This window comes from Scatophagus argus, chromosome 11 (assembly GCF_020382885.2).
Source record: "Scatophagus argus isolate fScaArg1 chromosome 11, fScaArg1.pri, whole genome shotgun sequence".
NCBI lineage: Eukaryota > Metazoa > Chordata > Actinopteri > Scatophagidae > Scatophagus > Scatophagus argus.
In genome coordinates this window covers 7,440,474-7,453,980 of record NC_058503.1, presented here as the reverse complement: position 1 = coordinate 7,453,980, position 13,507 = coordinate 7,440,474, and the positions used below count along the sequence as shown (strand labels likewise).

The window sequence follows — 13,507 nt, the reverse complement described above, 5'->3', positions numbered from 1 at the left end:
AAGTAGTGCGCTATTATTTTAATTTGCAATACTGACCTAAATTGTTTTTTTTATTCTGTTACTTATCAGTTCTTTTTCTCTTTTTATCTATATTTACTCCTCTCTCTTTGTGTTGCTGCAGTTCTGAACAATTAAAGCTGATAAATTTAACTGACTGCGTCTTTTCAAATGATTTTCCATAAAAAATGCAAACAAGGGACTGCAGGAATGTTGTTAGGGTGATTAATTTGTGTATGTCAACAACAACAATATGGAATGTATGGAACAACAACAAAACCACTGACATATTCTTTATATGTATTTGGATATTTATATGAAGTCAACGGTGCAAACTGTCCCAAGACCTCAAAGGAGAAGATTCTCCTATGCAGTAGGTGGCGATATACACATTTCAAGATGGTTGCCATCCACCAATGAACCCAAATAAGAAGAATGTAGCCATTCTCTCACAAGGAAATGCGTTATCTGCCGAAGAAGTCGCTGTCACTGCGCGTTTGTGTATACCTTTTCTCAAGAGCACTACTGTTTATACGTTTGATGGTCACTTGAGAGTTGACAAACCGAGCGAGAAAGTCACTACGCTGGCAACAACACTGCGACGACAGTCAAACTTGCAGTCTGATTTAGCGGGAAGATGCCGGCAGCAGAGGATTTGCATGGTGGGATTTAACTTGCACCATATAAGAGTTACAACGCTTTCAGTAGCTAGAATGTAGCATTAGTAGAGTGACGATTGGACTGGACTTTTCTTCATACATTTCAAGCGATGTATTTGTTATTTGTTGTTGTTAGCTTAACGTAGTAGCTAGCAGGATGTGTGTTAAAAGTCCGTTGTGTTTCCCCTTAACTGAGCTAGCTTAGGGTACAGCTGAACCAAACCACATCTCTGACTCGAAACAGTCCACTTCTGATGAGATGCATGCCTGGCAGGCTAGGTTGCCATGGTAGCGAATAAAAAGTGATGATTTTCTCAGGATTGGGACCTGGCATGGCGAAAACAGTTAAATTTACACATGAATGGTGTACCCTCAACATTTCATTTGTCATTTTCCCTTGTTGCCATAAATGTTAGTAGTCTCACATGACACTGTCACTTGAGTGCAAGTAACGTGACTATGACTTGTGGGAAAATATGGTGAAACCTGTAGTATATAAATTACTTCTGTGTTTCAGGTGTCAACAAAGTTGTGGACAACATATGTAGACTGTCTCCAGATCTCTTAGCTGAAGCAGTGAGTATATTTTATCTCTAGGTGTATACCCCCATACAGGCTGAAAGTTTAATGACTGTCAAGAATCAAGAATCTTGATGCTTGTTTAAATGTCATTCTGACAGTCGTTAAACTTTCAGTTTAAATAAGCATCAAGAATGGAGAATCTTTATTATCATTATCCATGAAATTTTGTTCAGCAGCTCTTGACATGCTTCTTCATGCAGATTTGCAACATCATGAAGTTTTGTTACCCCAACCTCTCAGTGGAACTAACAACTCGATGTTCAAAACAGTGTAATGTTCTATTGCAGGGCTGTTAGCAGTCACACAGGATGTGGTGTTGTTGCCATAGATGTTATACTGTAGTTCTGATAACTAATCTTAAAATCTCCACAGTGTCAGCACATTCTGACTTATCTTCAAGGACAGACCAGAGGAGTGGATTCAGCTGAAATTTCTGATGTGAGTCAATATTTCCTTCAGATATTTTTTTTTTTTTTACTTGGAGTATCTTCTCAAGTTCCTCTTTCATTACTTGTTTTGTTTTCTCTTGTCTGGGCAGAGATTTCAGAGAGCTGGAGTCAGACTTGAGCATGAAGCTCTACAGAATATTATCAGATTTCTCTTGTTAACATTCAGGTATCTGTCATTCTATTTTTGTTTCCCTAAATGTGGCCTGTTTAGATTTAATAAATGGTGGATGTAACTTTTCTAAATCATGGCCTGCATGTCCATATGTTAGACCAGTTTGATGTATTTGCATGTTCCCCTAAATAATAATATCATAGGCTTCACTGTAGAGTATAATGGAGCTGTCGCAGCTTCTGTCCTGGGTTATGGACCTAACAAAAGTCCTTATTATAGATAAAAACCACATTGCATAATTGTAAGGTGTGATCGATAACATTTGTATCACCAGGTCAGCTGGAAAGAGCAACCTCTGTGGAGATGACCTCGTGTCGAGACTGGAAAAAGACAGTAACAAGTGGTCCAAAGCTTCTCTTCAGGTGTTGCACAGTTTGTGGGGTGAACAAGGTGCATTAGTTCATGCCCAGCAGGAGGTCCACACCATGCTCAGCATCAGTCAGGTATGTCTAAATTGAGTTTAAATATTTGCTGATGACCCAAACACAGAATTTGTCTTTTTCAAGGCTCATGAGACTTAGTGTATTTGTTGTATCTGTCTAGTTAGTGGACATGGAGTGGAAGCTTGGCATGGCAGTAAGCTCTGACACCTGCCGATCTCTCAACTCCCCATATGTGTCTCTGCTGTTGAAGTTTGTTGAGCCCTCTGGACAGATTTGTCAGAGGTCTTTTGAAATGACTATCCCACAGTTCCAGGTTTGTGTTTGCTGATGTGGATGGAGCATTATCTGCCTTATTTATTATTGATTTCATTCTGAGATTGTTTTTGTCCTCTGCAGAACTTTCACAAGCAGTTCAAGGAGATGGCTGCTGTTATGGAGACTGTATGAAGGTTGCAAGCATACCTGAGTGCGTGTCGCATTTACAGCCCAGTTTACATGTAACCAATGGAAGAACAGCTTTACTCATTGTTTTGTCTGCTGACTGTCTAAAAATGTAGATACAAAATTACTGCAAATGTTCTTTGTCACCTTGGTTTGCACTCATGTTTTTGCAGAGATTGCATAAACCTTGGAGTGGTTTCATTTTAGGACCAGGTGTAGTTGAAATGCTTGTCTTATCTTTGAACATCGTATGTCCTCCATCAGAGTCTCATGAATCTGATTTTAGGAAAGTGTACTGTACACTAAATCCTTAAACCTTCCTGATGTTCACTTTTTTGCTCTTTTCAATCTGACACTGATTTATCCCTGTGGAGGATTTGAAAGAGGTACTGTTGCTCTGTATTCCATTATAGGGAGAGGTGTTATTTACCTTAGCCCATACTGACAACAAGTGGGTTGGCCAAAATACTTGTCAGTATGACGCAAAAGAGCTCAACATAACCACAAACTAAAATGCCTATAAAGTTAAACCAACACCTCTCTGAGACAGTTTCAACAAAAACTGAACATCATCATGAAGGCCAGATTTATGGCAGGGTTGTTGTATTAGACTCCATTAGCCAGGCGAGTAAGTGAGTGAGTGAGTGAGTGTATATCTATACTGATAATACTGTACCTTGACTAGCATTCAAAATGTGCCTCATTTTTATACATCACTGATATGGTTTAGGTTCCTCATAGTTTGCATTGAACTTCAGTTTTTTGCACTTTTAGACTGCACAGAATGCACATACAGCAAACACATCTGTTGCTTATGTTGCTGCATCTTTATTAAGGGTAAGAGATTGTGTTTAGCCCACTATACAACATCCTGTGTACTATACAGTTGCAGATAGTGGCTAAAATCCTATCTAAACTTTCCAGTAAAATTTTTAGTTCAAAAAAACTTTTTATTGTTCTCACACTTTTTGTTAAAATCTATGTTATGAAGACGAGCTGTTGTCTTCTCTCTGATGATGATGAAATGCATGCTGTATGGATCTGAGGAGGCTTTTGACTTTTTTTTTCTGTCTTCGTCCATCCTCATTCAGATGCCAAACAACAGTGATGCAATAAATAATTATTAAATATGAACCTTGGTTGCGTGGTTATTTGACCCAACATCACAGTGCAGAGCAAATCAAAGTCAAAGCAGCTGTACAGTAAATCAGCCAAATCCCGCTAACAACCTATCCACTCTGTATATGTAGAATCCAGAGAGAAATAATTTAGATCTACTTTTAGGCAGTTTTATAGTCTAATAATGGTTCCTGATGTGAAGTCATTCTTGAGAAGGTTGCTGCAGTTACCCAGTATACAGACTGTGTATGGATTTTCAATGCATTGTTGACAGTCATATTCAATATAATATAAATGCTCAAATGACAAAAATATGACCATATAACTTCATCCCTGCAATATAAAAATCACCTGTGGTTAAGATATGCACACAAAGTCATCTGTAGTAGTGAGAGGGTTCGGTAGGCTCTAGTGGCTACTGCCTCAGTGATGAGGTTAAATATGGCATAGCTGCTATTTTTAGGACAGCCGGAGTACTTGGAATAGTGGCATGTGATACATGGGAAGTCCTCAAGAGCAGAGAGCATATCAGATGTTGTGACATCTATTCAAGACTTTTAATCAACACAGCCTGCTTGCTAACAGCCAGCTGTGAACTGCCTTAGTGTTACATATGGTTCAATGTACTGCCAGCATATGGTGTTTGCTCGTTTCACCTGGTGAAGTCAGTAGGTAGGCAGGGTTACAGCCAAAACAATTACAGGGCTGGAGGACTAATGGTGGCTGCGGACGTTCAACACACTACCATGGAAGAGCTTTTCCAGTAATGCACAGGGGAGAAAGGTGGAGCTCCGTCCTGTCACGTTTCTCACAGCGGCTCTACCCTGCCCACTCCTCCTGCACATGGGATGGTTGGGCGGGTCGTCGACGCGCACAGCCGCTCCGCCTCCAAGGCGTTGTGGGAGAAAGGATCACAGTGGGGAGGCTGCACTGGAAAGCTATAAACAAGCATCAATGTATGTAATTTAAAGACGGCTGAGAAAGAAACATGCGACCGCGCCAGCGAAGCTTGTGTGTATGAGGATTTTAGGGCTGGGTCTGTTTTGATGCGCCGTCCCGGCTGTGCGCTCAGGAGCAACACGGCGCGTCAAAGAAGTCAGATTTCTCAGGGCGACTGGTGTTTACACGGGAGCCATCCAGAGCCACGTTTTAGCAAGCAAGCTTGGTTGGTACAGTACAGTGCGAGACTGTTCAGCGTTTGACTCACTGCCCATGCAAACAGTGGAGGAACAGACACAAACACAGGACCATAAAAGTGACTTTTCTTGAAATACCTGAAGGAAAGTGTCCAGCGTAGAGGTTTTTGAGTGTCATGGAGTGCTGCAGCTGATCGACGGGGCGAGCACATGTTGTGCGTGTAGCTAGTCTCCTGGTTGGATGAACTTTCACTTGATGTGGACATGAGAAGTGTTGCAAACTAAGCACGACTGCATCTGCCCTTGGCATCATTTTTGAAAGTTATCTACATTATGATACATCGGCATCGTTTTTGAAGGTAATCTAAAGAATGCTACAAAGCTATTATTTCTGAGAGTAATTTTTAGTCCTGCATCGCTGTCAACGAGCTTCGGTCGAAAGTCTGCTGGGTCGACATGGAGGGTCGGGATGAGAGGGAGAACACTCCTCCGAAGTCGGACAGGAGGTTCGCCCTGACTTACATCGGCTGGTCCTCGCTGGACAGGCGGACCACCCTGCCCATGCTGCCGTGGCTGGTGGCTGAGATCCGCAGAAGGAGTGAGAAAGGGGACTGCGGCCCCGTGGTGCAGCCGAGAGAAGTTCAGCTGATCCTCATCCCCCCTTTCATCCGCTGCGTCCCCTCCAACAGCACCAACTCTTCAGTCTTCATATTCGAGCACAAAGCACAGCTCATCTCTCGCTTTATCCACAACAGCAATGACCTCACCTATTTTGCCTATCTCCTGCGGGGCCAGCCTGACAACCCCGAGTCCGAGATGTCCTGTCATGTCTTTAAGGCCTGCGACCCCAACCAGGTAGGCCTGTCTAAGTGTCATAAACACCTTTACGCGTGGCACAGGAGGAGAGAAGTGCAGCTCGTAGCATTGCAGTTAACAGTAGACTGGGAAAATGCGCATCAAAGGGTAGTTAAGCCTAATCACGAAAATAATGAATATTATTTCTGTATCGTTGTTTGAGAAGTGACTTTTCAATGAAATAACACTCGCTGAAATTCTAGTTTAAACAATTTCAGTGCCTCTCTGCAATGTGTTTGGAATATTCCAAAGGGATTAGAATTTTAGATTCCTGAGAGTCCATAAATCTATGATAATGTGAGGATTTACAGGGAGGCACACCTGTTCAAATCTTATGATGTACTGAATCTGCTTTTTAAACGTAAACACAAGACAAAAGAGTCTTGCAAAGCCCATATTAAAATCTCCTTGAGGTGACAACTGTGTAATTTAATCTCAAACACACACACACACACACACATGCACACACGGTAGATTAGTCAGTGGTCCAAACACGTTTGCTTTGGCATTAAGTATTTAGGGCAGTATTTAGGTCTGTGGGAATGATAAACAGAGCACCCTGGACCTTTGGCAAAGTTAATCCATCTCTGTGCTTTCCTATTTGGGGGATCAGACATCCCTCTCTGGTGCCTGTCGTGTGACAACAACAACTGAATTTTGAGTCAGCACATTTACATGCTGATCATCCTGCCACTCTTGAGTAATAAACCAAAATGTGGTAAACACTCCAAAATCAGGAACGTTGGAGTGACAGTTTGAAAAACAATGTGCAGTCATGGCTTTTTTTTTTTTTTTTTTTTTTTGGGCCATACTCTTGAGGGTTAGGCACTGTACTCAAGAGCTCACCCCAGCGGTGCTGATGCGTGTCTGTGTGTTTGCTTGTGTGTGAGTTAGTGGCAGTCAGTTAAAATAAGTGCTTAATACATGTTTTTTTGTGTGTATTCACACATGAATCGTATGATTTTAGGTTGTGTTAGCATGATTATTCACCTCCCCGAAGACAAGCTGAAATCCTCACGCTTGTTCAGGCTGTTTTCCTCAGTGTGGGGAATATTCACAGATGATTTTCACAAGCAGTTTTCCAGTTTTGCTCCCTTTTTTGCATGTATCGCCCATACGCCTGCCTTGTATCATGTGTCCTGTGGTATGTGCAGGCTGTGAAAGCTGAGAGCAAGAGAGGCAACAAGCTAGAGGCAGACACACTTTCGAGGTGTCTGACCTCTCTGCTGGGATCTAAATATTTGCAGCAGTCAGAAAGGCATCTTGGTCATACCCCATTCAGCACTTATTACACAACAAGAACTGGTTTGGCAGCCAGCGAGCTAGCAACATGTGCAAGGTGGACCATGTGGAATGCATTCTACCAGTATACCGTTGTTATGTTTAACACCACGTTGCAGTCCTTGTTAATGATTAGATTTTTTTTAGTCTGGTATTTCCTGTTTAGAATGCAGGCTTTCCTATTGTGCAAACTAGTGCAGTTTTGTTTTTGTCCCGAGTTTGAAGATATGACATGTCTTTGTTTTGAGTGACAGGTACGTTTGTTGAAATCTATTCTTAGCTGTAGACATGGACAGGGTGCATTGTGCAAAGCCTGAGGAAAGACCCCTGCATCTGTCAGTGGGATGTGAAAGGTTTAAATGCAACAACTCTGGTGTCCTGAAGAGCAGGGGAGCTTCGATGGCCAATGTACAGTTTATTAGATTTCGTATGGATGCATAAAATACTTTTAGCGCAAGAAATTGCTAAATAAACGCAGAATATCTCATTGCATGTTCCTTTTATTTGAAAGGTGAGGTGTTTAAAATCACATCTGACTTCCTCGATTTGCAATACATGCAATATACTCAAGTTTTTGATGTAACTGAAATCACTTATGTGTAACATTTAAGGCTCACCCATTCATCTCTGGGCTCTAAATAATATCAACCTGGGTTAAACAAGTACTCTTATTCAGAGTTTAATTGTAACGTTGTACTTGGATCAGAGTGTGGGACACTTATTTTCCTCCTCAGCGAGGCTCTCATGCCAGCGTGCACAAATTTAACACCGACCCAACTGAACTCGGGTTGCGCTGTTATCAGGCCATTGGCAGAGAGTCTGAGCCTGCACAGTGTAAACCACAGCCCTGCGTTTTCCACCCCTGCTTTGACTTGGACCTGGACCACAGTGGAAGCCTCTCACTGGGTGACCCTCTGTATAAGTGACCCTCTCTATATAAAGACAGTGGGACACACATCTTGAGCCAAGTCAGGCCAACAGTGACATACTTGATCAGTGAGTCTTGTCATGTCTTGAACAGGATTTTAGTGCGGTCATAAAACCAAGATGGGATTTTGCCTGTCAGTGAACTACTCATGCTGGACCAGGAATAATTTCAATAAACAATCTAATTTTTATTATTTAAGACTATTTATATTTACACTATGAACTTTGTGTTGACAATAATGTTAAAGGTCATGTTGTAGTACGGCAGTAAAAATAAAAAAAAATCAAATTGCACACATTACGGTGAACATAATGACCTGTCCTTTCAGAATAACAAATAAATAAATAAATAAATAAAAATGATAGTTAATTAAATGAGACAGCTTGCGATCTTATTTGAGGGTTAATGGGAAGCCAATTTTGTCTACACAGACAAAGAAAGGTCCCCATATGTCTTTAAAGATTTTTTTCAAACTGTAAATTATTGAACAATTCTTTCATCCACAGAGTGTGCGATGGCTTTTAGGGTCATTTCGTGCCCGTGATATAATTATTATATATAATAGCATAATAATGCAAAAGCACCTTTTCAAAGAGGAATGAACTTTTAATTCTTAAAAAAATTCAGACATCTGATGTAAATGTGGGGGGAAAAAAACCCAATATGTTCTAAATATAGGATACGGTTATAGTCACTCATTCCTGAGCAGGCAATGTACTGCCAATCCAGGTATTGCCACTTTTCACTGGCTCATTTCCATGTATCATGTCCATATATGGATAAGTGGAAAAAATAAAATGTATATTTAAGATAAAGATATGTAGAGTAAGTTGATATTGTGACCAGCCTAGTCGGGCTGAAAACTTAGTATGGTTCCTTCTTCACACGAGGTTCTAAGTCAGACATTTTGTATTTTTTGACTGTATCACGTGATCAGTATGATCAAAACAACAAGAACAAACAAATTTTTCCATGCTCTCCTTTTGGCTGAGTCACACCTGTGTCAGTGAGGTGACTGTTAACATGATCTTATTTCTTGCAAAGTGAGAAACTAAAGACTTCAGATTCTTATCTGGTTGTCCTGAGAGATGTCAATATGCGTAATATGCTCTGTTAGCTTTGCATTGGGAACAAATTGAGTTTATAAATCACATGTTGCTGGATGCCAAGATAAGTGTACAGAAGCATGGAAAATGGTTGTGAATTTCAGTAATGATATGAGCTTCTTGGCCCAGGTTAAGGTGACATAAGTGCATTTGTTGTGAGTTGGGACATGAACTTTGTTAAACTACGTTGTCCTGTTTCTCCTTAGGCACATGGAAAAGCACTGGGAGGACATCATAGCAGTTTGTGCAGCTACAATCATGTGACAGGCACAGACCTCTAAAACTAGTCCTTTAGCCACACAAAGACAGATATGTTAAGCAAAGGAGCAGTATTTTTCCAGAGCTACACTTCAGCTCATATGAATGAGCAACTGATTTTTTTTTCTTACAGTTGCCTATATCTCATAAGGCAGTTTCTGATTCAATTTTGTGTTTTTATTTTTTTATTTTTGGCCTGATGGGTTGAGCAGTTGACATTTAAAGTTCAGCTGTAATTGGATTTTCTTGGCTTTTTAATTATTTTGAGTAGTTTTGCAAGAACTTACTGATTACTTTGAAAGCGTGTAATCTCACATTGCTTCTGCCTTGACATGGGGACTTATCTTCCATACCTCAGTTTCTGTCTGTTCCCATCCTTATCTTGTATTGACACAATGATAACCTGTGTCTCTGCAAGAAAGCTAATTACGCCTAACTGTGGATGCTGTGTGGGTGAGTGTGTTGGGTCATCAGTGTTTCATAGTGATCTGGCTTAACAGTGTTGATAAGGGCAACAGAACGATGTGCCAGCTACCGTTTGATCAGGTATTATTAGGACCTGTTGTAGGGAGGTTCGTCATTACCTCACCCATTCACTGAGAGTGCTCAGGACTCAGCTCAGAGGGGGGACAACCCACGTGTTTGTTTTCCCCTAAGCTCTAAAGCTGCTGGTGTTTATGTAGGCAGGCTTTGGATCACAATCAGTGTCACTGATATTGTTTCATAAAGCCGGGCAATGATGAGTGGAGGTTAGATGTGAAAACCAGCTTGAAGAACCGTTGGGAGTGGGAGGAGATGTCTGAAAACATTGCCAGTGGAAAACACAAGGCTTTTCTCTATTCCCTGACAGCTTTCTGCTTGTCTGTGCCTGTCTCCACCCAAGGAATGACTGGCTCCATATTGGGTTGGCTACAAATAATTAATCAGATCAAATGTTGCTGCAGCGTCATTTTACTCATGTATAATCCAGCAGTTCCTTTAAATGTTAAAATGTAATTTCTTCCTTTGTGACCAAAAGGTGCAGGGCGCAGGCCTGATTTTGTGACAGACCACAGGGTGCAGCTGTGATTCTCCCAACACCAAGGCCTCTGAGTTATGTTGACCTGAATTTCTCAGCACTGCTTTTGCCAGTGCAGAACTGCTTAAAAAAAGCTTTGCTGTTATCTCAGAATGTTCTTTGAAAGTCTTCAAGGATTCCGTATCAAAATAAGTTGTAGTAGTAGATTTCTGCGTGTCTCAGATGTAAACTGGCATCTGTGAAAAGCAGGGATAGACTTAGTGAAGATGTTTTATTTTATTCAGAATCATTCCTTTCCTTTTCCATTGGCCTGCCTGCTTCTGTCCTGTTCTTCTGGTAACACCTCAGCTTCATCTGTTTTGTTACATAACTCCCCTCCCTAGTCTACATGAAACACATATATTTGCTCAACTGTGAGCATGCAACTCTTATCAGAAACGACAGGGGATGTGTGCACTGTGTGGAGTCACTGTTTGTTTTAGGGCTCATTGTTGTCTCAAACACATTGTTTGGCTGACCTTGGCTTGAGGTACTCTCAGTTTCTCTCAGTCGGTTCTTTCGCATCTATCAGAATTATTACAGTCTCAATTGCAAAAGTGTGCAGAGACTGGATTGGCTTCACATTCCCAAGCATTGCTTAAGAGTGTACTTTGAAAGACTTAACATTTTTCTGCATTGACTTTTTGGGTTTTTTTTCCCCTTGATGCAGCTCACCGAGACAGATTTCCAGGTGTTGAACAAGGTGCCTAAGACAGTGTGGTGCAGAAATGGGCTCCGTGACCTTCAAGTGTCTGATTTCCTCCTTTCCTCTGTTTTGTCTTCTGTCCTATAGCTTGTGGGCGTTTTCCTGGCTCCTCGCCTACGTTTCTTGTGTTTGTTCTAGCCTTATTTAGTTTAACTCTTGTGCGTAAGCCTTGAGTTATTTAAAGTTGCAACATATCTTTGGTGAACTGCAGCTGTTCTGTTGAGTGTGCATTTATTTATGTCCAAAGCACTTTATATGATTTGAGGGATTCAAGCTGCATTTTATTTGGGTTTTTTATTTAAATTTGCAGTTTTGTATTTGCAGTTTTGATATTTAATTTGAGATGAGGATTATTTCAGTATGTTAGTAAGTTGAAACAAGTCATGTTCTGAGGTCATTCCACTCGATGTTACTGTGTCCGTCTCAGTTGAGTGTTGAGTTATGTTTGTCACATTTCGTTAAGCTGCAGGATGAGAGCTGCAACCTGGGATTTAGTTCCAGTTTACTTCCCTTTCTCTTTTGTTATGATTTTCCTCAAAGCCTTGGTGTTCATCACATCCCTTTGTTGTGTTCTCCTTTCTTACAGGTCCCTGAGGTGATCAGCAGAATTCGTCAAGTGTCCAAATCAGCCCTAAAGGAAGATGCCAAGCCCAAACAGGAAGCTGAGGAAGCCTTCTACAACTCCCAGAAGTATGAAGTGCTTTACTGTGGCAAGGTATAAAGGAATGCACTCCTCAAATACAAAGTATTTTCATTTGATAAGGCAATTGAATTAATGCAGCTGAATTAAAAAAAAAATCCAGGTGACAGTTCTACACAAAAAGGCTCCATCCACCCTCGTCGATGACTGCATCGATAAGTTTCGTCAGCATGAAATCGAGCGCAAGCGCTTGCGGCTGCTCAATGGTCAGCGAGGGTCCACAGAGAGCGCCCCCGTGGAGTTTGTCATGGGGGGAGAAGGAGACCCCCTCTCCTCTGTTCTGAATGAGAGCACAGAAGACCCTCAGGGCCCTGGAGCGGAGGACATGACTGGAGGTGGTGGTAAGAGCCTCATGCAGATTCAGAGTCGGGATAAATTGCTTTGCTGAAATATTGTGTCTACACACAACTAGAGTAGGGACTAAAGGTCAAAGCAGAAGCTGCAGCTGGCTTTAGTCAGATTTCAGCAGCACACAACAGAACATTCTCTGAGCTCTGCATCCTTTCGTTAATGTTGCTGTGCCTGCCAAGCTTTCCGTTCAGTGGCAGATTTTACTACCTGTGTTTTATACAGAGGTAAACAAAAGAAGGCTTGTCTTTTCTAGCTGGTGTTCTGTTGCTGATATATGCGACTTAACACATCTGTATATGCAGGTTGGGGTTAGAGTTGTTGATGATTTTGCCAATTGAAATGACAACTGTTGCATAGCTGGCTGTAGCAAACTGACCAACAGGGCTGGACTTTTACAGAAAGTCAGGTTGGAATAATTTCAAACCAAAGGTAGTTTGTTCACGTTAATTAGAATATAGCCAATGTAGCATAGTGCATGAATCTGAGATACAGTGGATAATGCTTTTATATTTTCATGTGAAGTACTGTGTAACTCCACTGTCTTTCTTTAAGTCAGTCAATAGAGGAGTCAATCAGATGCAGTTGTGCGGCTGCTCCGCTTGTTACTGATGCTGCTTCAAAATGTTTACCTGTGTTCATGTGAAATTTCGAATTTCAAATAAAAACTGACAGTTCTAACCAGGCTAACAAGAGCTCCATGAGAAAGCATATGTAAATCTAAATAAAATCTTTGCCGTATGTGTTTCGGGTAAAGGTTTGTCTAACAGTGCCAGTCAGAGCAGCCTGCGAGGATCCTTCCCTGAGTGCATCCTGGAGGATTCTGGATTTGAGGAGCCTCAGGAGTTTCGGACGCGCTGCAGCAGCCTTGCAGGGAGCCTGATGAGGAAGCCAGGGGAGGGCGTCATCATGGGCCCCACGCGCCGAAGACATTCTAGTGCGCCAAACCACGTCCAGCCGTCTGATGCAGACAAGAACCGCACCATGCTCTTCCAGGTAGGAGAAATATGGTTGAATTCCACGAAAAGTGACGGTGTGCTGCACTTTTGGTTATGTCTCAGGTTCACAACGATATGCTAATCTTTGTGTCCAGCTGACTGTAGATTTTCAGTCTGCTGGTAGAACACAGCACTGGGGGGCTTTATCATAAAAACCTGTGGCTTAGTGCACTCAAATGTCGGTCCAGGACTAAGGGATCTGTTTTATCTGAATTACAGTCATTTGCATTTCACTGAAAGGAATGAATACTATGTTTGATTGTGGTATAGACTGAGAATAAACCATGTATAATTGTCCTGCATTATATTTTACACTCCAAAATTGGAGTGAA

At 41.5% G+C, this 13,507-nt stretch overlaps 2 protein-coding genes across 8 annotated transcripts in view; both read left to right on the top strand.

Moving 5' to 3' along the window:
• The first annotated feature begins 427 nt into the window (after positions 1 to 427).
• On the top strand, positions 428 to 3,817 carry commd6 (COMM domain containing 6). 2 transcript variants are annotated; one of them, XM_046403414.1, is made up of 7 exons: positions 433 to 659; positions 1,174 to 1,232; positions 1,611 to 1,676; positions 1,777 to 1,853; positions 2,134 to 2,302; positions 2,403 to 2,555; positions 2,639 to 3,817. In XM_046403414.1, the coding sequence occupies exons 1-7, from the start codon at positions 635 to 637 to the stop codon at positions 2,687 to 2,689; spliced, it is 600 nt and encodes a 199-aa protein (XP_046259370.1). In that variant the 5' UTR covers positions 433 to 634; the 3' UTR covers positions 2,690 to 3,817. The 2 variants fall into 2 exon arrangements, with proteins under 2 accessions (XP_046259371.1, XP_046259370.1); XM_046403415.1 differs by lacking the exon at positions 2,403 to 2,555 and having other exon boundaries at positions 428 to 659.
• Positions 3,818 to 4,705: 888 nt separating this feature from the next.
• Positions 4,706 to 13,507, top strand: part of tbc1d4 (TBC1 domain family, member 4) — a 29,063-nt gene continuing 20,261 nt past the window's right edge. For 2 of the 6 annotated variants that reach the window (XM_046403401.1, XM_046403400.1), the window contains exons 1-4: positions 4,706 to 5,793; positions 11,716 to 11,844; positions 11,933 to 12,170; positions 12,929 to 13,173. In XM_046403401.1, the coding sequence (XP_046259357.1) occupies positions 5,395 to 5,793; positions 11,716 to 11,844; positions 11,933 to 12,170; positions 12,929 to 13,173 (1,011 nt within the window). In that variant the 5' untranslated portion in view covers positions 4,706 to 5,394. The remainder of the gene's footprint in view (positions 5,794 to 11,715; positions 11,845 to 11,932; positions 12,171 to 12,928; positions 13,174 to 13,507) is intronic. The other 4 variants (XM_046403404.1, XM_046403402.1, XM_046403403.1 and 1 more) reach the window with 3 other exon arrangements.